This window comes from Artibeus jamaicensis, unplaced genomic scaffold (genome assembly GCF_021234435.1).
Source record: "Artibeus jamaicensis isolate MK-2021 breed Jamaican fruit bat unplaced genomic scaffold, CSHL_Jam_final contig_519, whole genome shotgun sequence".
NCBI classification, from domain to species: domain Eukaryota; kingdom Metazoa; phylum Chordata; class Mammalia; order Chiroptera; family Phyllostomidae; genus Artibeus; species Artibeus jamaicensis.
The window spans coordinates 4,111,389-4,135,388 of NW_026521871.1; the positions used below are offsets into that span (position 1 = coordinate 4,111,389).

Sequence of the window (24,000 nt, forward strand, 5' to 3'; positions counted from 1 at the left end):
TCCAGGCCTCTAAACATGTGGTTTTCACTTTGCCACATTCTACTGTTTCTGACCTCTCCTCCCCCCTTAAAAGTCTTTTTCCTATGCAATATTCCTCTTCCTCTCAGAGCTGAAAGCCATTGGAGGTGTCTACGTCCTGTGCAGGAAAAAGCATTGTTCAGCTTGGCGCTAAGGGAGATGGCCAAGTTCAGAATGATGCATCTTCCCAGTCCCATTTGACGCCAGCTGCTTCTCAAACACTGGGTGGAAGGCTGCATTCCATGTACCCTAGGGGCCTTCCTTCCCCTTTAACTTCAAGATGCTGTGCTTTCCTGCCAAAAGGCCAAAGTGGATATCTCCCTCTTTCACTGGACACAGCACCCTTTCCGTGTGGTACCTTTTAACTTTGACCACTTCCCACTGCTTTGCTCTAGTCTGGGCTCCACATGACAGTCTGTACCAGAGACCAGGGTGCAGGTCTAGGATGGGCAAATACCGAGTGGCCTTGTATTGGAGCTGGGTTTTCTCTGGCCGAGCATCCTATCTTCCCCCACTAAGATGATGTTACGGCCCCACTTAGGAAGAAACACCTGGGTCACTTGGAGGGCCACAGCTGTCCTCAGGAACTCCAGACTGTTATCTAAACACCATCCAAGCCCGAAGACCTGATGAGCTGTCCTTATCAGCAATCCCAATGGCCATGCCCAGTGATCATCTGGTGACCCGCACTGATGGGGTTAGCCAGGCTCTATTAAACCACTGACTCTAAATGATTTTAATACAAAGAGGTCAGAGTGCTCTCATTTGTTTCAATTTGTTCCTTAAAAGTGGTTTTTCTCTTAGAATAGGTATCAGTGAGGTTTGGTACCTAATATATTTAAAAGAAGTGTCCTAGCTCTTGCTTGACATGCAAGTAATTAGCTTTGGCATCTGCCTCTCTTATTAGTTCTGGTTCAGGGAGGCCTTAGGATGGGCTCCACTGTTTGGATTCCAACCCTGGTTTGACCCCTAGGTGTGGCACCTGTACCAACTGGTCATTCGGTAAGGATAACCCTCTGTGGTATGCTTCCGTGGTCTCCCACACCTGGGAAGTGGCCTCAGCAGCTCTGGGCTTGGTCAAGAGGACCCAGAGGAAAAGAGGGTGCCTGCCACTAGTATGGAGAGACCAGGCTATGAAAGGCAGCACCCCTAGTGGGGAATCACCCATGCAGCACTTGAGGGGATGGAGCTACGCAACCTCTGCCAGATGGCTACACATATGCTCCGAGGAGCTTCGACTTCTGACTGGCTGGTGAAAGCCAACATTTTTCAATGGTTACAATCCTCTCTGAGAAGGCTCCTCTCTTCTGGCAAGCCTTTGCAGATGCCAGCTCAATAACATGGAAACCGCAGGGTTCCATGTACTTGATGTGTAATACATGTTAGCATTTTGTATTAGACATATAGACAGGACTTTCGGAACACAGAGCTGTGTTTTGTTTGTATTTGAAACAAAACAGCCAGAACGCTCAGTTTGGTCCAAGTCAGTGCTTTGGAACCATCAAACCTGCCCAGAGAGGGCCCAGAAGTGAAGTCAGCAACCATGAGGACCACAAGCTGTGCTGGGAAGAGGAAAGGATGACTCAAGAGGACTCGACAAGGGCCTGCACTTCCAGGTCTTTACAGATGGTCCTTGAATCTCACGCCTCCAGGGCAGAGGTGAGACTGTTTCCTAGCACAGCAGACGAGTTCTGTCCAATGTCCTTGTACCTTAGCTAACATGCGTTTGTGGAATAACGAGTGGGACGAGTGGGGAAGATGAACAGTCTGTTTCTCTGCTGTGCTCCCCGGTGATTCCAAGCAGACGCACACACAGATCTTGGGCCTCCTGCTCCATGGGCTGTGAGTGCTAGTTAGTAAGAGGCAAGGGAAGGGAACAGTCACTCTGGGAAAAGGAGCGCTGTTGGCCTTTGTTAATTTCCACATGGTCGTTCCCGAGCTCCACAGTACCCACACAAATAAATGCAATGCCAAGGAAGAGTTTTCCAGAAAACAAAGAAAAGCTGAAGCCACAGGAGGGTGGCTAAACTGGCCTCAAAGATCAAACTGCTTAACCTGCCTAGAGACGGAGAGGATTAAGTAATTAGGTCATATGTACAGCACGAAGACAATAGATGGTCCTTGGCATCTGTTAAAAATATCAGTTCAAGGTTTCCCCAGTCATAAAGTACTTCTGCCTGGGGGCCTCCTGCCACCAGTGCCTGCAACTTTAAATACCGCCGTTCTCTGCAGCAAGGTGGTACGGAGTGGTTGTTCCACGGGTTGGAGAAGACAGTCCTCTCTCCATGGCTTTTTTGGATAAATGTTTTCATCCATGTGGTTTATGGTCAAAGTGGAAGATGTTTCCCAAACCCTGGGAGCCTCTCCAATTCCTGGCAGTGATGTAGAACCTACTGCAACCGCCTGGCCCTGTCCGCACAGCAGCCTGCAGCCTGGACTAGATCACAAATGCCCCAACTATGCCAGCTCTTGTGAAAAGAATGTTTTTACTCCTGGCCATGTGACACGTGCGGGCTAGCTTAGTGGGTCTTTGCATCCATCCGTCCATCCATCCATCTGGGTCAGTACTTACTTAGGAGCTAGCAGTGAACACTGCACTCTCTCTGACAACACAAAAAAGAAGACGGCCTCACCCCTCATGGAGCTTATGTGGTAATGAGACAGCTAGAGATCAAAAAACATGCAAACACATGTATTGTTTCAATAGTGAGAAGTGTTACAAGAGAGAAGTACTGGTGCTTTGACACAAGTGGCTGGGCCAAGGCAGCCAGGAAACCCCCCTGGGGAAGGGAACCTAGAGCTAAGCTCTGAAGGCTGAGGAGGGTTCCGTCAGGCGCAGAGGTGGGGCAAGGGCCTTCCGGGCAGAAAAATCAGCCAGCTAGGGCTGGAGGGTGTCAGTGGACTAAAGGGTAGGATGCCAAGGAAAGAAAAGTGCAAGACAGGGCTGTGCAAGGGGCAGGATGTGTGAACCATGCTAAGAAAGGTGGATTTAATTTAAAAGGTTTTAACAATTTCCAACAATCTGGCGTTGCACTTCTATGAGCAAGAGAGCATGGTCCTCTATTCTGAAAGGAATTCTCCAGTGATCGTGTTACATGTAACAGGCTGTTTCGAACACACAAAGAAGCCACTGCTGATCAACAAACAAGAAAGTACAATTATTAGCAGAGTACTTTCCACGTCCCAGGCTCTGTCATATACGTTCCCTACATCGACTGATTGACACAAGCCAAGGAGGGAGCTATAATTATTACCTATACTTTACAGACAAGGAAACCAAGACTTAGCTATTAACTACATCAAGAAAATGTAGAAATAAATGGTTGACCTGGAATTTGAGTCCAGGTTGCTTGACTTCCAAATCTATATTCTTACCCAGTGATGAGAATGATATTTTTCATCATTCATTCACTCGCTTACTTATTCATTCATTCAATGATCAATTACTGCACACCTACTGTGTTTTAGGCTCTGCTGATTCAAGGATGCACAAGGTCTTCAGCCTGGAAAGCCCCAAAGTCCAGATCAAGGGGGTGCCCTGGCTCTCCCAGGAATTGAACCCATGTTCAAGGCCTCAGCAGCCCGTGCCCTGAGTACCTAAGATGACCTGCCAAAGCAAGCCAAATAAATACAGACTGATTCCTTTTGCAAAGGAAGCATACCCTATCCCCACAAGTATGTTTAGTTGTAAAGCTCCTTCATTCGGGAGAGAGTAATAAACTGTGTTGTTCAAGCCACCTGCAGACATCTAAAAAACAGAGGGTACCGTTGTGGATTCACTGGAACCCAGCAGTCTCTTAGAAAACGGAAAGAATGCTGCTTTTGGACATAAGAGGATCTCAGTTCACATAACAGACCTGTTAGAGTTCCTGACTAGAAGGCTCTGGATAATCACTTGCTCTCTCTCTGAGTCTCAAACCACTTATCTGTTAAAGGGAAACAGTCACACTGCACTTCTCTTTTTGCACACCCTCACCACCCTCCATCCAAACTGTTGGAAATCTCAGAGACTCTAGTCCAAAATCCATCCCTGAGGATCACTTCTACCCACATCCAACCACTGGCATTCTGCCTGGAAGATTTCTATCAGCCTCCTGCTGGTCTCGCAGATTCCACCCCGGTTCTCTGCAAACATTCCTCACATAACAGAGAGCTAGGTTTAAAAACCTGTTTAGATCATCCTATTGCTCTGCTTAGGACCTTCCCAAGGCTTCCCACTGCTATAAGAACACAATCTTAAACCCTTAAGAATAAAAGCTTTTCCCACACTTCAGCATTGCTCCCCGCCTCTTTATGTTGTTCCCATGCCCCAGGCTTTTGCAGATGACCTCTCCCTCTGTGACTTCTGCAGGGCTGGCTCTAGTCCTACCCAGGGCAGACCCCTTCCTCGCTGTCTCACCACCTTCTAGCACTTTAGCACACCACATGGTTTCAGAACAACAGGAAAACTCCATCACTGGGTGACTTGTTTGTTTCTTTCTTACCACTAAAATGTACACTCATGAGGAGGAATTCTCCCTTATTCCAACCAATCAACAAATGTTTCATAAATTAAAAGTGAGTCCCAACAGAAGCTGTTTTGGAGAATAAATAAAACATGTATGAACAAAAGAGGCAAGCATAGCATTTGGTATACAAACACTCTTAACTCGACCTTTTTAACCACACATGCCTCAGGTACATCTCCTTAAGTCAAGAAATTCTCCCATGGCGGATGGAGCTGTCTGACAGGTGAAAAGAAATTCACAGGCTACAAAACATGAAGCCAAAGTAGTTAATGCTGTGTGAAGAGTCTACGCAATATTAACTTTATGTCAATCAATCAAAGGCAACTTATCCCACATATTTATACATTTACCTAAAATTATAGTAATCATGGGATGTCTGGCATGACCTTCAAAACTATGAAGAACCTGGAAATTTGGACAGCCTTTAAACCAGCCCTATTTTTTTGCCTTCTTTCTTAATCACTCTTAAGGTTAAAAAGAAGTAGCTAAATGATAGCTATTTATTATTTATTATTATTATTCCTCTCCTGAGGGTATTTTTTATTATTGATTTTAGAAAGAGAGGAAGGACTGCATAGACAGACAGAGAGGCAGAGAGGAGAGGGGGAGGGAGGGGGAAGGGGAGAGAGAGAGAGACAGAGAGAGAGATCAATCTGCTGCCTCTGGTACGTGCCTGACGGGTGATCATACCCATAACCCTTTTGGTGTATGGGACAATTCAACTGAGCCACCTGGCCAGGGCTAAATGACAGCTATTTTTAAAAGAAGGAGGCATAAAACACTCCATGGGGTCTGCATTAAAAATATTTTTTCCCTAGTACTTTGCTGAAAGTTTCTGGAATTAACAAGGTAATTTTTTGGAAGAATTTCTGGAAAGGCAGCTGCCTACAAAACACTCAAGTGTGGCTCATATCAGAGCTTCTTTCAATAAGAAAACAATTCAAGCTCATTAATCCTGTGAGTGGAAATGTTCAACTGAAAATAGAACAACATTAATATTTTCTCCCAAAATAGAACAAAACTATATTTTCAATGTAAAACTCGTTTAAAAAGCAATTGTGGATTTATTTCTTTGTTTGCTAATTTGGGTGGGAAGTGAAACACTCTTTCTTGATGTACACTTATTTAAAATAGGCTAGCTACTTAGACATTCTCATAGAGTGGTTTATGTCCTTAAAAAGGGCTTTAATCAAAACAAGAATTTAACATGTGGGGAAAAAGGGACCCTTCCATCAGCAGAGCAAAGACCGAATTCCAAAATCCACGGCAGTGGGGCTTAGGAGACTGGAAGGACGCAGGCACCCACCTGGGGTTCTCACCATTTCCTCTGCTTTCATTACATTATATAGTGTCGCTTCAATTAAGTCATCAAATCAAATGATCAGATCAAGTGGTTTTGATTCCACTGTGATCTGAACAGGTTTTGTTAAATTAATAAACCATATGTTTCATGTTGTTACAAGGAAAGATATTTTTCTCTGTTCACTGTTCCAAACGTCTTCACAATAGGCAGTATTCAGCACTTAATCACCAAATGTTCTTCCGTGTGCCCGAGACGTGTTACAAAATAATTGAAATGACAGCCCATTAAATCCTCAAGTCTGCCGACGTTATTTACCCATACAGGGCAGACTGGCCAACTAAATGTCCCTTTAACAATCCACCAAGCCTAAATACTGTTTCCATTTACTGGAACTAAAGCTTTTACTTTCTTATGGGTGACATCCATTATAAGTCCTTCTTCTTCTTAATAACAATACAGTATTAAGATGACATTCCTCCCTTTTCTTTGGTGTCTCACATGGCCATGCATCTCATTCTTGGCATCGAAAGGCTTGATTCTGTGTTCTCTGTTCCAACCAGTACATCTAATCATCCTGACAGTGGGCAGGATGGGGGACCATTAACTTCCACATCCCCTCACGGGGCTGCTCCATGAACAGGAGTTAATGACTGCTGCCAGAGGAATGAGGAGGTAGGGTGCTGCATTCAGTCAGCTGAGGGTCTGCTTACACCTCTGGTGGGATAAATGACTAGGTGATAAGGTGAATTGTCAAGTGGCTGGTTACCAAGTTAACAGACCTTGAATGGGTGCTAGGGTTTCGTAGTGGAATGGAGGAGTAAAACCAACCAATGGACACTTTCACAGTCATGGCCACTATCATCTTGTAGGCAGAAAACAGTTACTTTAAAGCAAACCTGTGATTAGGTTTCCACCTTCCTTTGAGCCATTCATTAGAGCAGGGGTCATTAAACTATTGTTTCCCAGCCAATCCAGCTTATCAACTGTTTTTGTAAATTAAGTTTTTAAAAAAAATTTCTACATCCAATCATTTCTAAATTGTCTATGGTTGCCTTCATGTTAGAGTAGCAGACCTAAGTAGTTGCAACCAAAGACCTAAGAAAACTCACTACTTGACACTTAAAGAAGTTCACTGACTCCTGTCCTATTTAATTTATTTTTCTTTCTTCTGTGACAATAGTCCAATAAACACATAGCTCCATGCTCAACATTCTAGTTCTCCTAGGCATTGAAGACTTCCTTAATGATCAGGTAGAGAATGTCAATCAGACAGAATTGATTCCTTTTGAATTACCTGAAAATTACAGAATACCATCCTTCTCTTTTTGAAGTCCTATATTGGCTCTCTATTGCTTAGATCTCTAAAGTCAATCAACTAAGTCCTCCAGGCTGACTGATAATGGCCAGAATCTATGGTTGGCTTTTTGCATATAGTGCCCTGGAATCAAACTTGAGTTTTCTTGGGGTGGGCGTGGGGGGCATTTGGTCAGGTGACCATGGCTCCATTGCATGTGCATTTAAAAACAAATGGGGACATCATTACTCACTAGGGAAGTGTAAATCAAAACCCAAGAGATACTATATCACATTCACTAGGATGGGCAAAATAAAAGAGGTATAACAAGTGTTGATGAGGATGTGGAGAAATCAGAACCCTCCTATACTACTGACGGGAATGTAAATTGGTGCAGAGGCTTTGGAAAATAGTTTGGTAGCTTTTCAAAACAGCGAACACAGTTACTGCATGACTCGGCAACTTTACACCTGGGTTTATATCCAGGAGAATTGAAAATTACGTCCACACAAAAACTTAAATATGAATGTTCACAGCAGCACTATGAATAGTGCTGCCAAAGTGGAAAAAACTCAAATGTTTATCAACAGATAAATGTATAAACATTATGTGGCATATCCATTCAATGGTACAGTATTTAGTCATAAAATGGAATGAAGTTATGATTGATACATGTTGAATATGGATGAACCTTGAAAATATGCTAAGTGAAATAAGCCAGAGTCAAAATGCCATATATTGCATGATTCCATTTACATGAACAATCCAGAATAGGCAAATCCAGAGAGACAGAGAGTACGTGAGTGGCTACCTGGGGCTGGGGAAGTTGGGGGAAGGCACTAAAAAGAAAAGGAAGAGAACAGGAGAGACGGCTAATGGGCATATTGTTGCTCTGTGGGGTGGTAAAAATGTTTTGAAAATAGGTAGTTCTGGTGACTGCACAACTTTGTGAATATAGTAAAAACCACTGAAGTAAAACATTTTAAAATAATGAACTTTATGCTATATGAATTAAATCTCAATAAAGTTGTTATTAAAATATAAAACAAACAAACTTTTTAGCAATAAAAAGAAATAAACTACAATACATATATATGACAAGATCATGGATAAATTTTAAAGTCCTAACATCAACTTCCAAAGTGATCAGAGGCTGCTTGGAGCAGAGGACAGGAGAGAGACTGGGTGCAAATGGGCATGAAGAATCTTTCTGGGGTGATAAAAATGGCTGAAAAACTATAAATTTAATAAAAATTATTAAATTATACATTTGTAATAGCTGAATTTTATGGCATGTGAATTATGCCTAGAAAAATGGCTGTAAAAACAGTAACTTTCATACACTGCTGGTATTGGGTTGGCCAAAAAGTTCATTTGGCTTTCTCAGTAAGATGGCTCTAGCAGTGCTTAGTTGCCTTTAATTTCATTTAAAATAATTTTGTTAGATTGTACTGTGACAGCTGTCATATCAGTGTACATTTAAAAAACTTATCACACCTGGTAAATTTTTGTGTAGCCATTTTAATATTGAAGGTGGAAGAAAATATGCAACATTTTCAACATATTATGCTTTATTATTTCAAGGAAGGTAAAAATGCAACTGAAACACAAGAAAGATTTGTGCAGTATACGGAGAAGGCTCTGTGACTAAACGTGTCAAAAGAGTTTTGTGAAGTTTGGTGCTGCAGATTTCTTGCTGGATGATGCCCAACAGTCAGGTAGACCTGTTGAAGTTGATAGCAATCAAATTGAGACATTAATTGAGAATGGTCAGCGTTTTACCATGTGGGAGATAGCTGACATACTCAAAATGTCCAAATCAATAAAATTATTGGTGAAAATAAAAAATGCCTCTTTTATTTTATGGAAAAAACCATACAGATTTTTTTGCCAACCCAATACATACAATCACTTTGGGAAACTGTGGAGCAGTATATGTAACCGATTCTGTACACATCTGTGTGCGCTGGGCTGCAGTGGTTTTACTCCTGGGTGCACACCCGATGGAGATGTGCCCATATGCTCATGAAAAAACATATTTAAGAATTTTCACTCATTACAATTTCAGTCAAGATGCAGGCACAGGTAAATACAACTTGCCACCTTGCACAACCACAGCAAAAATTACAACTGAACTACAAAAGAACTATTACCCAGAATAGTCAGAAAATTGAGCTGTATGGAAGTCCGACAACCAAGGAATTAAAGAAACCACATTCACCCAGTCAGGTAGGCGGGGTGAAGGAGTGGAAAGGCCTGGAAAAGTGCTGACTTGGAATTGGAGGTCTCACACCCAGGTGTGGTGGATAAAAATTGGAAAGGATCAGGAGCAAAGGATCTCAGCCCCACACCAGACCACCCAGTCAAGGGCTCCAGTGCCAGGAAGATAAGTCCCCATAACTTCTGGCTGTAATAACTAGTGGGGGTTTGGAGCAGTTGAAGAAACTGTGAATTCTCAGGAGTCTCCTCTTAAAGGGTCTGCAACTGACTTAGGACTTACACAGACACCCTCCCTCTGGGTTCCAGCACCAAGGCAGCAGCACCAGCAGCATTTGGGGAGAAACTGAAGTGTCCGGTGCCAGGAGAAGTGCCAGGAGATAGCTTCCTCCAGGATAAAATGCTAGAGGCCAGGCAGCAGCACCGTCCCCTTTGTCAGCCCTGCCCAACACAGAGCAACATAGTGGTGACACCATATTTGAGGCTTCATCAACGTGGTTTACACAGGTTGCCCTGCACTTGCAACCACCTAAGGCTCCACTCCATTCAACTTACCAGCGTGCTTTTCTACAATAGGCCATGCTCACAACACAGGGAGTCAAAGCAGCTCTACTTAATACATAGAAACAAACATAGGGAGGCTGCCAAAATGAGGAGACAAAGAAATATGGCCCAAATGAAAGAAGAAAACAAAACTTCAGAAAAAGAACTAAACAAAATGGAAATAAACAACCTATCAGATGCAGAGTTCAAAACACTGATTATTAGGATGCTCAAGGAACTCATTGTGTACTTCAACAGCATAAAAAAAGACCCAACAGAAATGAAGGTTACACTAAGTGAAATAAAGAAAAATTTATATAAGAGGACTAAAAGGTAATGAAAAAAATACAATGAAGATCAAATAAATTAAAAAAAAAGAAAAAAACGTACAGGGCACCAGCAGTGGGGTGGATGAAGATGAGAATCAAGTCAATGATTTGGAAGATAAAGAAGTAAAAAACATTCCATCAGAACAGCAAGAAGAAAAAAGAATCCTCCCTCAGAATGAGGATGGGGTAACTTCATACATACCAACATTTGAATCACAGGGGTGCTGGGAGGAATAGAAAAAGGGCAAGAAATTGAAAGCTTATTTGAAAAAATAATGAAAGAAAACTTCCCTAATTTGGTGAAGGAAATAGACATATAAGTCCAGGATGTACAAAGAGACCCAAAGAGGACCACACCAAAATCCATCATAATTAATATCCCAAAGGTTAAAGATAAAAGGAGAATCTTAAAAGCAGCAAGAGAAAAGCAGAGCATTACCTACAAAGGAGTGCCCATAAGACTACCAGCTGATTTCTCAAAAAAAAAAAAAAAAAAAAAAACCTCTGTAGGCAAGAAATATTAAAAATGATGAAAAGTAAGGACCTACAACCTATAGATTACTTACTCCATCCAGCAAAGTCATCATTTAGAATGGAAGGGCAGATAAAGAGCTTCCTAGACAAGGTAAAGCTAAAGGAGTTCATCATCACCAAGCCATTGTTATGTGAAATGATATAGGAAATTAAGAAAGAGATGAAAACTATGAACATTAAAATGGCAATAAATTCACAACTACCAACAACTGACTCTAAAAAACAAACTATGCAAACAAGCAGAACAGAAACAGAATCATAGATATCAAGATCATTCGAAGGGTTATTAGCAGGGAGGGGGGACCCGGGAGAATGGAGGAAAAGGTACAGGGATTAAGAAGTACAAATTGGTAGGTATAGAATAGATAGGGGGAATGTACTGTTAAGTACAGTATAGAAAATGGAGTAGCCAAAGAACTTACACCCAGGGACATGACCCAGGGACATGAACTACGGGAGGGGAAACTGCCAGAGGGAATGGGGGGGTACTGGGTGGAGTGGGGCAAAGGGGGAAAGTTGGAACAACTGTTTAAGCATAATGAATAAAGCATAGTTAAAAAAAGAATTTTCATAATCACCAATTTGTGGAATTAAATCCTTATGTTCACGTCCATTGAAAAGGATAATAAATTCAGGCAGAATCATACAGTGAAACCCAGCAAGCAATAAAAAAGAATAAACTACAACTACATGCAAGAGCATAGATGACTCTCAAAACCAGAAGAGCACAGGAGCAAGACACAAAAAGGACATCCATGCTGTTTCCGTTTATATGAAACACACCAACACAATACCAGCTCTTGTCAGAGCTAACTCCTGGTCTTGGTTATCATTAGGGACAGTCTGTGACCAAGAATGGGGAGATGGAGGTTCTCCTGGGAAGTTGGGGATCTGAGTTTCTTGATCTGGGTGTTTGTTACTGAAGTGTATTCAGTTTGTGAAAATTTATCAAGTTGTGCACATATTATGTGCTTGCTTTTCTGTATGTTACAATCCCATACTATGTTTAAAAAAGAAATTGGATTGCACATACATCTCTCTCTGCTCTAGAAAGATCACAGAACCTTTTAATATTCATGCATCTTAGGAGTCAGCCATGGACACTGTGATAATTGCCACCAACCTTGTGGAATAAAGAACTGACCCCCTACATTGAAGGATGGGTCCATGGCTCTGCTCAAATTCAGAGAAAGCCCTTTCATTGGAGGCTCCTACCCACTTAACAATAGTGTAATGGAAACCATTATCTTCACTTTCTTGGGTAATAAGGGCCACACATTAACTTCGCACAGCTGATGTATATTGTGTCCTTAGCCATCTTTTAGGAAAGAACTTTGTTAACTGTTACAACCTCAGCAGTTCTGACCTGCCAGATCTGGGGCTCCCGTGGGACATAAATTCCTCATCCTCCACAACCTCTGTGTTCATGTGTCAGAAAACAGCCAGTCCCTAAGAACTTTCCATTTCCCACGCAAGTTCTCTTGGGAGATAGATTTCAAATTCAGTTGTTTTCTTTTACTTTTAGCTTGGTTAAAAAAAATAGCCCAAGTGGGGTTTTCTATGGTGGCCCAACCTAAGATATTTTACAGGTCTGTGTGTTTCTTAGCCCTTCCATTGTCCCAGGTTGACAAACAGTGCCCTTGACAAAGTGTCCGCCCCAAATTACTGGAATCTCAAGCAGTTCTTGATGGAACCAGCCAGACTAGTTCTACTCACAAACCTCAAACAAAATTACAAGGAGAAGAAGGAGATAAGCACATTCTTCAACTGCCTTTCCTCTTCTTTTAGCTCCTTTTCAAATATATAAGCCTAGAAAAGTGGCTCCTTCTTATCATCAAAGTGCAGGTCAATCTAGTTATGTATGGGACAGAAACTCATCCCCCCATTTCCACTAAGGTCATGTACCAGTACCCTGGTCCATTTTATTGAGAGTGGGGATACTCTTGAAACAAAACCTCCCCATGTAAATTACCACATCAAAAATTCCAGTGTTTAGTAAACAACACAAGCTCTCCCCATATTACCCAAGCTCACAATTTTGAAGAAGGCAAGCATTGGCTTGGGAGAGATCCATACAAATGCCTTCTTACTCCTTCCTCCCATCGAAGTACTAGGACATAGATCAGGATTATCCTGCTCAGTGCTTCCCAACCTCTAAGCCACAATTACGACAAATCACAGAGCCTGAAAGGAGGGTTTGTAGGGTGGAGTCAGACTCTCTAGTTTCCTGGGAGAAAAATTCATGTTCACTTCATATAAGAAACTAGAAATGAAACATATTAGGTGTCTGAAAATTAGAAACTTATGTTTATCAGATACAGAAATTAAACTGTTCAGTAATAGTTTGACAAGGCCATGTGGCAGCCAATGGGGGTAGAGCGGGAGGTGGAGCCCTGCCTGGTGTGGGTGTTGGTAAGAATGCTGCAAACCAGGGTCCTGGGAGAAGTTCATGGTCCTGATATTTGAGCTCATAAATAATCTCCTGATCACAGCAGGGAAAGAATTAAAAAGTAGGAGATTCAAAGGCTTTCTTTAAAAATAAACTAACTAGTGTTGATGTCACAAGGTAAAGTATCAGACAGAATACCTAATATATTATTAGTCAAAAGGGCAATTCAGAACATATTGATTTAACTGAAGTTATTCCCACAACTACTTATACTTATCATCTAGACAAGCCTCTTCAACAGAGAAACATATGCTCTTAACATCATGTTCCAATTCTTGGCTGGTTTTGAAGTCCTTTTAATTTAAAGTAATTGATGATAAGGAATCTTTCTCAGAGCAAGGGCACTTTATCCAAACATACCTTTAGAGGCTTCTGTCCCCAGTGGGTTTTCTAAGAAGTCTGTCATGTCATGGTTCCAGGCATCACGGACGGCAGACTTGGACACCACCCTGTCATTCAGCCCTTGCTGTGGTCGAAAGTTGTTTCTCAGATACTCCACTGACTTGACATGGTCTTGCTGCTCCGTGGTAAAGATAGAGTAGAAAGCCTCAAGCTGGACAGAGAACAAGATTGGGGAGACAAAAAAAATCAATTAGAAAAGCTCTGTGGTTCAAAGCATATGGGAGTGACGAGAACGCAAAAATTGTAGGCCCCATGCCAAGTCTGATGAACCCCACAGGACACAGGCTGCCAGCCAGAATCACTGGCAACAGGATTATCTAGCTGAGGTTTCTGTCCTACCAACTAACCAGGAAAACACTTCATTGGAGAGTGTACAAAACTCTTAGTTTGTGTCTCAGACAGTAGTCCCAGATTTTCTGCAGTTCCCCCTCCCTGCCTTGGGTAAGACCTTCAGTATTATGGGAACACAGGGTACTGGTGAAACTGGTAGGGTCCAGAGCCAGACAACTTGGGTGAGAATTCTAGGTCCATGGCTCTACCACTCTGTGACCCTGAGAATGGTGCTTAACTTTTCTGCGCCTCAAATTTCCTCAATAAAATGGTGATAATTACAGCAACACCTACTCCATAGGGTATAAGTTAATACATGTACAGTGCTTAAAATAGTCTCTGGCACAGGAGACCTCAATAAATATTAGTGACTTAATTCATACTGAGCATCCCCTTATATACTAGGGATCCAATGCATCAGTGGCTAAATGCATGGCATGCAAGTTAAACTGCCTACCAAGGCCAGCATTTACCAGGTGTGTAATAATGGTCAGATATTAAAGCTTTCTGTAACTCAAGTTTCCTTATGTGTAAAACAGATAAAACACAGGTGTCTATTTTATCAGGATACAGCAAAGATTAGAATTGATGCAGCCCTGGCTGGTATAGCTCAGTTGATTCAGCGCGGGCCTGCAAACCAGACAATCGTGGTTCGATTCCCAGTCAGGGCACATGCCTGGGTTGCAGGCCAGTTCCTAGCACGGGACGCACAAAAGGCAACCATACACTGATGTTTCTCTCTCCCTCTCCTTCCCTTCCCCTCTAAAGATAAATAAATAAAATCTTTTAAAAAAAAGCATTAGTATAAAAAAAAAAGAATTGATGCAAATCACTTAGCACCTAGTAAGACCTCAGTAAAGATTGGTGGCTATCATTAATAACATTATTAAGAAATATTTTCCACAAAACTGCTGACCCAATTTATGGGAAAGCAAAAAAAAAAAAAAAAAAAAAAACCATTCACAACTCCAGGATCCTATTTCTATGATCAAAAAGGATTCCCTTTGTCCTTCAGCTTTCTGCTCATGGGAACAGGTCATACGAGGAGTGGGAGGCTGGGTGGCAGAGGTTAGTACTCAATGGACAACTAAGTTATTCTTGTCACCAAGTAAATGAACTGTAACCTAACATTGCCAGCCACCAAAAATGCCAACTCCTTGATGTGGGGGAAGAAAACAGAGTGAAGAAAAGAGAAACTGACTGAACTCTTTCTGGACCACCTGGCTCTGTGAATGCCAAATCAGAACACTTCCTGCAAGAGAGCAGGACAAGGTGAGCTGGCAGTAGAAAGATGCTTTCCCAGCAGGCACCGAGCGGCTGCCCTCTGCTTCAGGACCAGAAGGTGGCTAACACCACTGCATAAATAAACAAGAGAATTAGTACCTTGGTTTCTCAGAGGCTTCTGTCCCCAGTGGGTTTCTTCAAGCCTGGAACTAACCCCAGTATTTCTCAAATAGCTCCTGAGAAGCAGGCAGAAAACAACCTGCTTCCAGTGAAACTCCCTCCCTTTGCATTAGAGAACATAACTACATAAATAAAGTAGGCAGTGATCTTAGCCAAGACAAATCCTTCAGGTATATGGATTTACCTATTATTCCACCTTCCCTCCAATTCTGCAAATGTGAGGTGATAATAAACCATGAAACCTTTTCTGCTTTTCATCAAGGTAATAGAACCAGATGGTCTCTCAACCAGTCTAAAAGCAAAAGTAGCACGTGATTTCTGTTACTCAAATTCTCTACTATTCACACAACTTTTCTGCCAACAACTCATATTGTTGCTATGTAGAATTAACCTTTTCTCCCCATTCTTCCTTCAGATATTCCTTCTTTATTTATAGTGAAAGAAGAAAGGCCAAAAAAAAAAGCAAAACAAAAAACCCATTTAAACAATTAGATGGTTTACTCTGCCCCAACAGGCCCCATTCAGATGAAGATAATTGAAGGTGTTAAAAAGAAAAACCACTACGCACGGCACACTTGCTCGATAGGATGACTAAAATCCAAACTAAAAGCATCCAAAAATGAGAAGGTTTCAGACTTTCTTAGATAAAATACCTTCTTAAAATTACATGAAGGGAATTAAAGACCCTCTGAAGAGAGCCTAGGGAAAGACCAACCAAAATGATTAAAGGGATGGAGAATAAATCCTGTGTGGAAAGGTTAAAGGAAGTGGATTGTGTAGCCTGAAGAAAAGGCGAATACAGAGTAATTTGATTAAAGGCCCTTGGATGTGGAAGATGCTGACCAGCTCTTCTCCAGGTCCAAGAAGGCCAAATAAGAGGAAACTGGTTTAAATTAAAGCCTTAGAGACGTGAGTTGAATAGAGAAGGGTATTCCTTACATTCAGAGTGACTTCAAAAAGACAGACTGTGCTGCCATACACAGCAAGTTAGACTGGAAATTTTCTGGAAAAGACAGCCATCTGTCCTGAAATATCTTAATCTCTGAGACACAGTCTGAGCAATACCATCAAAGGTTTGTTCATTCTCTACAATATTTGGTTCTTTCACAAGTTGCATTGGTTCTAAAAAGTTTATTGATGCCTCAGGAAAGAATTAGTCATATAACTATAAAAACAGGCCAGCCAGGTTCTGAATTTAACACAAAAATGCTTTTGCTTAAATTGCTTCTTACAGCTTAATGACATACTATGGCTTAAAAGCTCTGCCACTTCCTTGTCATTAACTCAACTTGCTCAAAGAACGGGGGATGCGATGGTTCTAAGAGTGAACTAGTGACCTGAACAATATTGTATTGTTAATGGGATCATAGCTTTGATAGACAGTCACACAAAAGAGAAAAAGGAGGACAAGCTGAGCGGACTCATCAAATATCCTGTCATTCCTCTAAGTCAAATGAAAATTGCCAGTAGCCTCTTTCCTCAGTACCGGGCATGCCTGGCTATTGACTGGAGACCTGCATGATTCCTGGACTGACAAGCGGAGTCTATAGTTCTCACTCTGGCAGGTAAGCAGTGATCACCTGGGCCCGATATCTAGTGAAACACTGGTCTCTCTCCCTTACCAGCAGAGCAGTTTTGCTTTCCGTGATTTCAGTTACTTGTGGTCAACCACAGTCTGAAAATATTTTTTAAAAATTCCAGAAATAAACAATTCATAAGTTTTAAACTGTCTACCATTCTGGGTAGTGGAATGAAATCTGCTATCCAGCCTAGGACATGAATCATCCCTTCTTCTAGCATCTCCACACAGTAGATGGTACTTGTCCATCAGTCACTTAGTAGCCATCTCAGGTATCAGATAAACTGTCACAGTATTGCAGTGCTTGTGTTCAAGTCACCCTTGACTTAATAATGGCCCTGAAGCACAGCAGTAGTGATGCTGGCAGTTCAGATATGCCACAGAAAAGTTGTAAAGAGCTTCCTTTACATGAAAATGTGTGTACACTCACACACATATATAGTATATGCAGGGTTTGGTGTTATTCGCAGTGTTAGGCATCCACTGGGGATCTTGGAACATATACTGCCAGGCAAGAGGACACTATCATGTACCACAGCACAGGTGCCTCCAGTTGCTCCTTGATCCTTACCCTTGCCTTGTAACCACATTCTCTCAAGCTGAAACTGACCACCAACTGAGCCTCCATTTTTCTGATTCCCAGGGATGCCACTTATGGAGCCTACAATGAGGAGGTGCCTCCTAGAGCTGTGTAGCCCAGCAGCCCTGCCTAATGCATCGGCCACCAAACAACCTACACAATGTGGTGCTTCTTCCGGCCTCTGACCAGCTTTACCTGTTCAGCTCCTCTGGATCTGGTGAACAGCCACACAGTGATGTTTTAAAATGTACATGACATCATGTCATCTGTTCACTACCTAATGATCCGTGGGGCCCGAATGATCCGTGGTGCCTGTTTCGCCAACCTCAAAACTCTTCCTGTTGCCCTGGCCAGGTTGCTTAGCTGGTTGGAGTGTTGTCCCACACAGCCACAGGCTGTGGGCTCAGTCCCTGATCGGGGCAGGCATGGAAGGCAACTGATCAATGTCTCTCTCTCTCATCAATAAGAAATATATCCTCAGGTGAAGATTAAACAACAACAACAACAACATAACTCTTACTTTTGCTACCTGGGTTCAAAATCCTGTTTGTAATCCCTACTTGCTAAACACATGACTTTGGTCAAAGTATTTAATGTTTCTGAGCGGTTTTCTTACTTCTGTAATGGAGACAACATCACTCTCTACCTCATGTGTTTTTTGTTACTATTAAATGAGTTACTATATATAATGTGTTTGGCATAATTCCTAGCACACAGTAGGTACTCAAGAATTATTATCAGTACTACTTATTGTTACTGCTACTTTATGGGGCATGTGGTGCTCATGACTGCACTGTAAGCTTCCAGCTGAAAGATGCTCCATCTCCTTCTCTTCTTTATAAAATATTAATACATCTATCAAGACCAAATATTTTGGTTTCTAACGTATTTTTAGTTTAACATGACGTTAACATTATTAATAACAGTATTATTACACCATCAATATCAGCAGCTAATACTTACTGTTTATTACATTAAAGGCATTGTGCTAAAAATCTTATGTGCTTTCCCTTACTTAATCCTCACAGAAACACTGCAAGGTTGGTGACACAACCACATCATTATTATTTTTGACTGGTGAGGAAACTGGGCTTAGAGACATTAAGTAACTTGCTGAAGATCACACAGGAACCAAGAGGCAACTCTTTTTCATGCCATCAGCCACTTCATGCCAAACGCATGACAGGCCTGCAGCGTCACTCACTAAGAGAGCAACACAGCGTGAAGAAACCAAACACGGTGATGACAGAAGCCCCCAAACAATTCCTCTGAGCTAATCCCCAAAGACCATTCATGCAGGACACCCGCTCTTGGCAACATAAGCCTATCTGCACTTTAGGTTCTTTGGAAAGAAACAGCCTGTGTGTGGCCAGCACAGAAAGACCTGGGCAGCGTGAACAAGGTGGAGGCGTGAGGGGAAATGCTGCCACCACCCAAGCCTGCACGGTACTCACCTCCCTCTTCCGGACACAGGTAATAAACACACTTGAATTTATCTTTACTTTAATAGAACTAATGAAGGCTTTATCATATAGTAAAAATAAATGAAAGTTCTGACTTCTATAATATTAAATTGACTTTTTAACTTTTGAAGTGAACACGTAAAACATTTCTTTCTTTTATCCTTGCTGAGGGAGTTGTAATTACATTTTAACTGGTACTGTTTCAAGAACAATTTTAACCTTGAATTGCAAATGTGTTAGCTGGAAGTGTATATAAATCATTTCAACTTAGTTTTTATTATAAAAATATTACAGAGAATAATGAGTTTTTAATCTGTTGGTTCGAATCAAAGGGAAGCTGAAATCTATTCATGCCCATCATGGGCACCAAGAGATTCTGTCCACAGAATCGGGAGAGTGCCATTGTCGCTGAGGGTGGAAATGAGAGAAAATCAAAAGCAGTAACATTATGTACCTTGAAAAGGCTGATGTGCACAATATTTTATGGAATGGGTATATAAGGGCAATTAAATAATGCCAGAGTCTGTTATAAGCATAATAAGAAACTCCAGGAAAAGCATTAGGAACTGAAATGTCATACCTAAGGTCAAGGACACACTTTAGTTTCACCATACATTTGAAAGGTGACAAAGGAGGTGCTGTGTTGTTGGCTCATTATTAAATAAGACAATAATGATGGAATATTAAATTCTCAATAGCCTGGAGCCTCCAAAGGTTTACTTATTGAAACATCATTGCAAAAATAAAATCCAAGAATAGCTAGCTAACTACAGACCATGACACCGCCCTCCCCCTTAGCTACAGAGAGCTGTTCATGAAGGTGATTACAGAGAGGCTGTCTACAGGAAGGAAAGGATTTAACCATAATTAACAAAGAAAGCTATCTGTGTGGATTAATAATGACACCTTCACCCCACCATTTAAAAAACCTTCATTCACATGCACTGCCCATTATGTCCTGCTGGAATAGAAGCTTTCTGAATTAAGTGATTCACTACGTATTGTGGCCTTGAGAGAAACATTAGAGCTGCAACAACCAGAAGCCATACGTGGCTATTCCACCAGGGAGGGATGTGGTGAGCCCTACACATTGAAATAATAATAATTTCAAAAAATTGGGCTAAATCAAACATGGTAAAATTAATTTCACCTGTTTCTCTTCATATTTTTATTGTGGTTACTAGAACATTTTAAATGATGTGTGTGGGTTTCATTTTATTATATTGGACAGCACTGCCCTACAGCCTGGTGATCACTTAATAACAGCAACAAAAAACCAGCCCAGGGTCTTCTGAGCACCTCCTGTGGTGCCAGGCACCAGCTACAGCATTCTACACACATTCCACCATTTCATCTTTGTAATGACGCCATGCAGTCAGTACGATTATCACGCCCATTTTACAGATGAAACCCGAGGCAGAGAGTAACAGAGGAGTAATCTGTATGAAGAATGGATCCAGGAGTAGAATCCCAAGCAGTTAGGCTCTAAATGGAACATGGTCTTAACTCAAAGAGTTGTTCCATCCACTGTGTATGAGAAAGAGAACTATGGCTTAAAAAACAGAAATCATTCAAATAAACTTTTCCCATCAACTGGTGCTTATTGTTAGGGGGAAAAAAATCAAACATCTACAAGCAAAGAAACTAGACATACTTAGACATTTACTGCTGTTTTGACTGAGTCTTCAAGAAGCACTTAAATATAACTCATGCTAAGAAAAATCATAGGCAGTGTCATATTGAACTACAGGAAATAAACAGTCCTGGAAGGGAGGGTTGGAATAGTTTTGAATGGTCAAAGCACCATCATTTGAGAGCTACTGTTTTTAGAAGAAAACAAATCCTAGTACACTGGACTCAAGGTGATCATGTTCTCTGACTGGTCATGAACACAGCACAGGCACCTGTCTCAACGTGTCTGTTCCTTGAACCCCTACACCAGGACTGAATGTCACCACTTGGTTTGGGTGACAAAGTCACGGCATGATTTTTGCTGGCATTAGCAGCAGGTGTTGAATGGAGCCACATAAGCTACCCTGACTGCTGGCCAACAAAGACTACATGTGATTTCATTAGCAACACCATATTTAGTTCTAGATTGTTACCAAGTCGGTCAGGGTTCACTGGCTGCAGTGCTGGGTTGAATGTCCAAGCAGACTCACAAAACAGAACAAAAGAGAAAAAATAAGCAGTTTTTCATATTTACTCTGGAAGATTTTAAAGAAATCCACATCATACAAGTCAACAGATTGTGCCAACCACTGCATTTTATGGTGAACACATTCTCATTCTCACCACTTCAGGCCGGCAATGTCCTCTTTCTGAGGGAAGCAGACACGCAACTGCCCACTCGGCTCTTCCGAATTGGCTACTCGCCTTTCCGAAATGAACATGCCGTGCTAACTTCAGAAACAATGTGGGCAGGGCTGGGGGAGGGTCTGAAGCGATAATACGATAATGCATGGATAGCTAGCACCTTCCTTTCCAAGGGCTGACACAGCTGTGACCTCCATGCGGCTAGCAGCAGGGATCCAGTTTGGCCACATAAAAATGAGCTGTTTTCCTCTCCTGGGAGACCAGCAGGGATATATGAAGCTGTGCCCGATGAAAGGAAAGTATTAGCTGAAGATGGTTTATAGTAAACACATGGGGAAGCCGGTATGATTAATTTATTTCTTTACTATTTCCTTGAAACAATAATTGCTACAGAGAAGTCATCTATTGAAAGTCAAAGAGAAAATCTCTTTCATCATTTCTTCTCTTTGAGAATTTGGGTGGCAGGGAATGTGAGGGTAAACCAATCTTAACAAAGAAAGGCCCCATTACCAAATGTCAAAATGCTTCTAATTGACAAGACATCCAAGCCTAAAACTCTGATACTACAATGACACCCAGGATATGTTAATGGTCCTTATTGCTCCCCAACTTAACAACTACCTCTCGGTCTCTGCCCTTCATAGGGCCAGACTTGTATTTCTTAACAACATTATGGCAAGCCTTTGTATGTTTGAAGACAAAAGCATTTATCTTAATCCACAAGAATTCCTTTTCAAAGCTCTTCCCTCACCCGAGGATGTAAACATGGGGACTGTAATTTCATTTTAATAAAACAATGCTGGCTTCACCAACAGGAAGAAAACACTTCATAGTTCATTATCTCCTTGAGGCTGGCAGATCTTCTTCAGAAACCAAATTGCTAGTCCTTCTTTTCTGATACGAGAAGAATTAAAGGAAAAGAAATCTGAAAGTCAAATGTTTGCCAAGAGCAATGAGGCCAAATAAGTCTGTGTTGCCTGGGCCCGTACCACCTAACTTTGTTAATGGGGTAATCTGTCCCCCCTGCACAGAGCTCCTTCTGAACAACCTGCTCCATTTACCCCCACAGGGGCAACCCTCCAGTTGCAACCCAGGACACTACCCAGCAACTCTGCTCCTTTCTTCAAATTGGGCACATGACCCAAGAGCCAATCTGTTGTATGGCCAATGCTTACGGAATCTAAATTCTTGAATACTATCTGACATAACCCCAGACTGTTGTCAGTGGGTAGCTGACCATTAAGTTGAAAGGTCAACTGGAACTAGAATAACCATATGGGGCAAACAAACAAACAAGAGAAGAAACCAGAATTTTCTAAAGAGTACAGAATCACAAAGCCATAGCAGAAACTCTAAGATTTAAGAGCCAGCGTGGCCCATGACAGAGAGTAAAGCATCTACCTCACTTTCTAGTTCCATTCCTGGTCACAATGGCTTCACCTCAGGATGCCCTTACTATTGTTTCCTGAAAATGCTCCCTTTACATAAGTTGGTCTAAGTGGGTTTTTATTTCTTCTATCCAGACCAGACCTCAACATTTCCCCTACTCTCCATTCCATATTCTCTGTTCTTGGTAGAAAAATCTTGGCACCATTTTCCAGGCCAGCCAGGTTCATGATCTTGGTGCTGGCGTTTCCAGTTATATCACTGAAATTATCATATCACTCCAAAACCTACCCCTTCTCTGCACCCCTACCCCTTCCCTACCTGTCAAGCTCTAGGGAGGCATTTCTACAAAGAGCCAAACAGGAACCTTCCATTTTTAGGCATTGCCGGTTAATGGTTCAAACTGCCTTTCTTAGAAATCCTTCCCAGTGTTCTATTTTCTGTAATTATGGAGAAGAAACCTATGCTTCTGCTACCTCAGTGTATGCTGCATTGTTTGACAATAAAAATAATCCCTCTAAGAATTTTCCTCTTTCATCTACTATTCCTGATGAGGTCATTTCAAGACCCCTAATGTCCCTGAAACTCCTCTTCCTCTGGCACTGTCTTCAACTGCATGCCCATTTCAGTAATTCTTCCCCACAATTATCAGCTCAGCCTAAATTCACATTCTTATAAAAACTGCCCAGGCCACACTAACAGATATGCAGTTCATGTAAGTGGTCAGCAACATGGGTCCTGAAATTAGACAAATCCAGGCTTGGTTTCTGGCTTCAACATTCATGAACCTCACCCCCTGGGCATGTTACCCAGGTTTTCCACACCACGACGTCCTTCATGTGTCCACTCCTAGTGCCATACCCATCTCTCAACCTCGTTTTGCAACTTAATTAAACATGGAAAGTACTAGTAGTACCTGACACATGCAAAATGTGTGACATATGCTTGACACATGTGTGTCAAATGCTTGACACATGGCAAATGCTTGACACATGCAAAAAACTCAATCAGAAGGGTTTTTTAAAATTTCTTCATGTGTACAACTCTCTCCTTTCTGAATGCTGGATAAGTTCAGTGATTCTGATCATGATCTTTGGGATCAGGCACCACGGCTTGGTAATCAGTTGAATGACCTTGGGCACTTCTGCAACTCCTCCCTACAAGGTGCAGGTACAGACAGTAGCTACCTCATCAGACAGCTGTTCATGAGAATAAAATGTGTTCATGCATGTCACAGGCTTAGAAGAGTTCCTGGAACAATATATCATCATCACTGAGGAGAGCCGTTAGCTTCCTCCTCCTTATACAATACTTACACAATCCTTGATTTCATGACCTCAGTTCT

At 41.8% G+C, this 24,000-nt stretch overlaps 1 protein-coding gene across 3 annotated transcripts in view; it reads right to left on the reverse strand.

The window, feature by feature from the left end:
* Window positions 1-24,000, reverse strand: part of PTPRG (protein tyrosine phosphatase receptor type G) — a 720,169-nt gene that overhangs the window by 115,445 nt on the left and 580,724 nt on the right. For all 3 annotated transcript variants that reach the window (XM_053669375.1, XM_053669374.1, XM_053669376.1), the window contains exon 8: window positions 13,556-13,748. In XM_053669375.1, coding sequence (XP_053525350.1) covers window positions 13,556-13,748 — 193 coding nt within the window. The remainder of the gene's footprint in view (window positions 1-13,555; window positions 13,749-24,000) is intronic.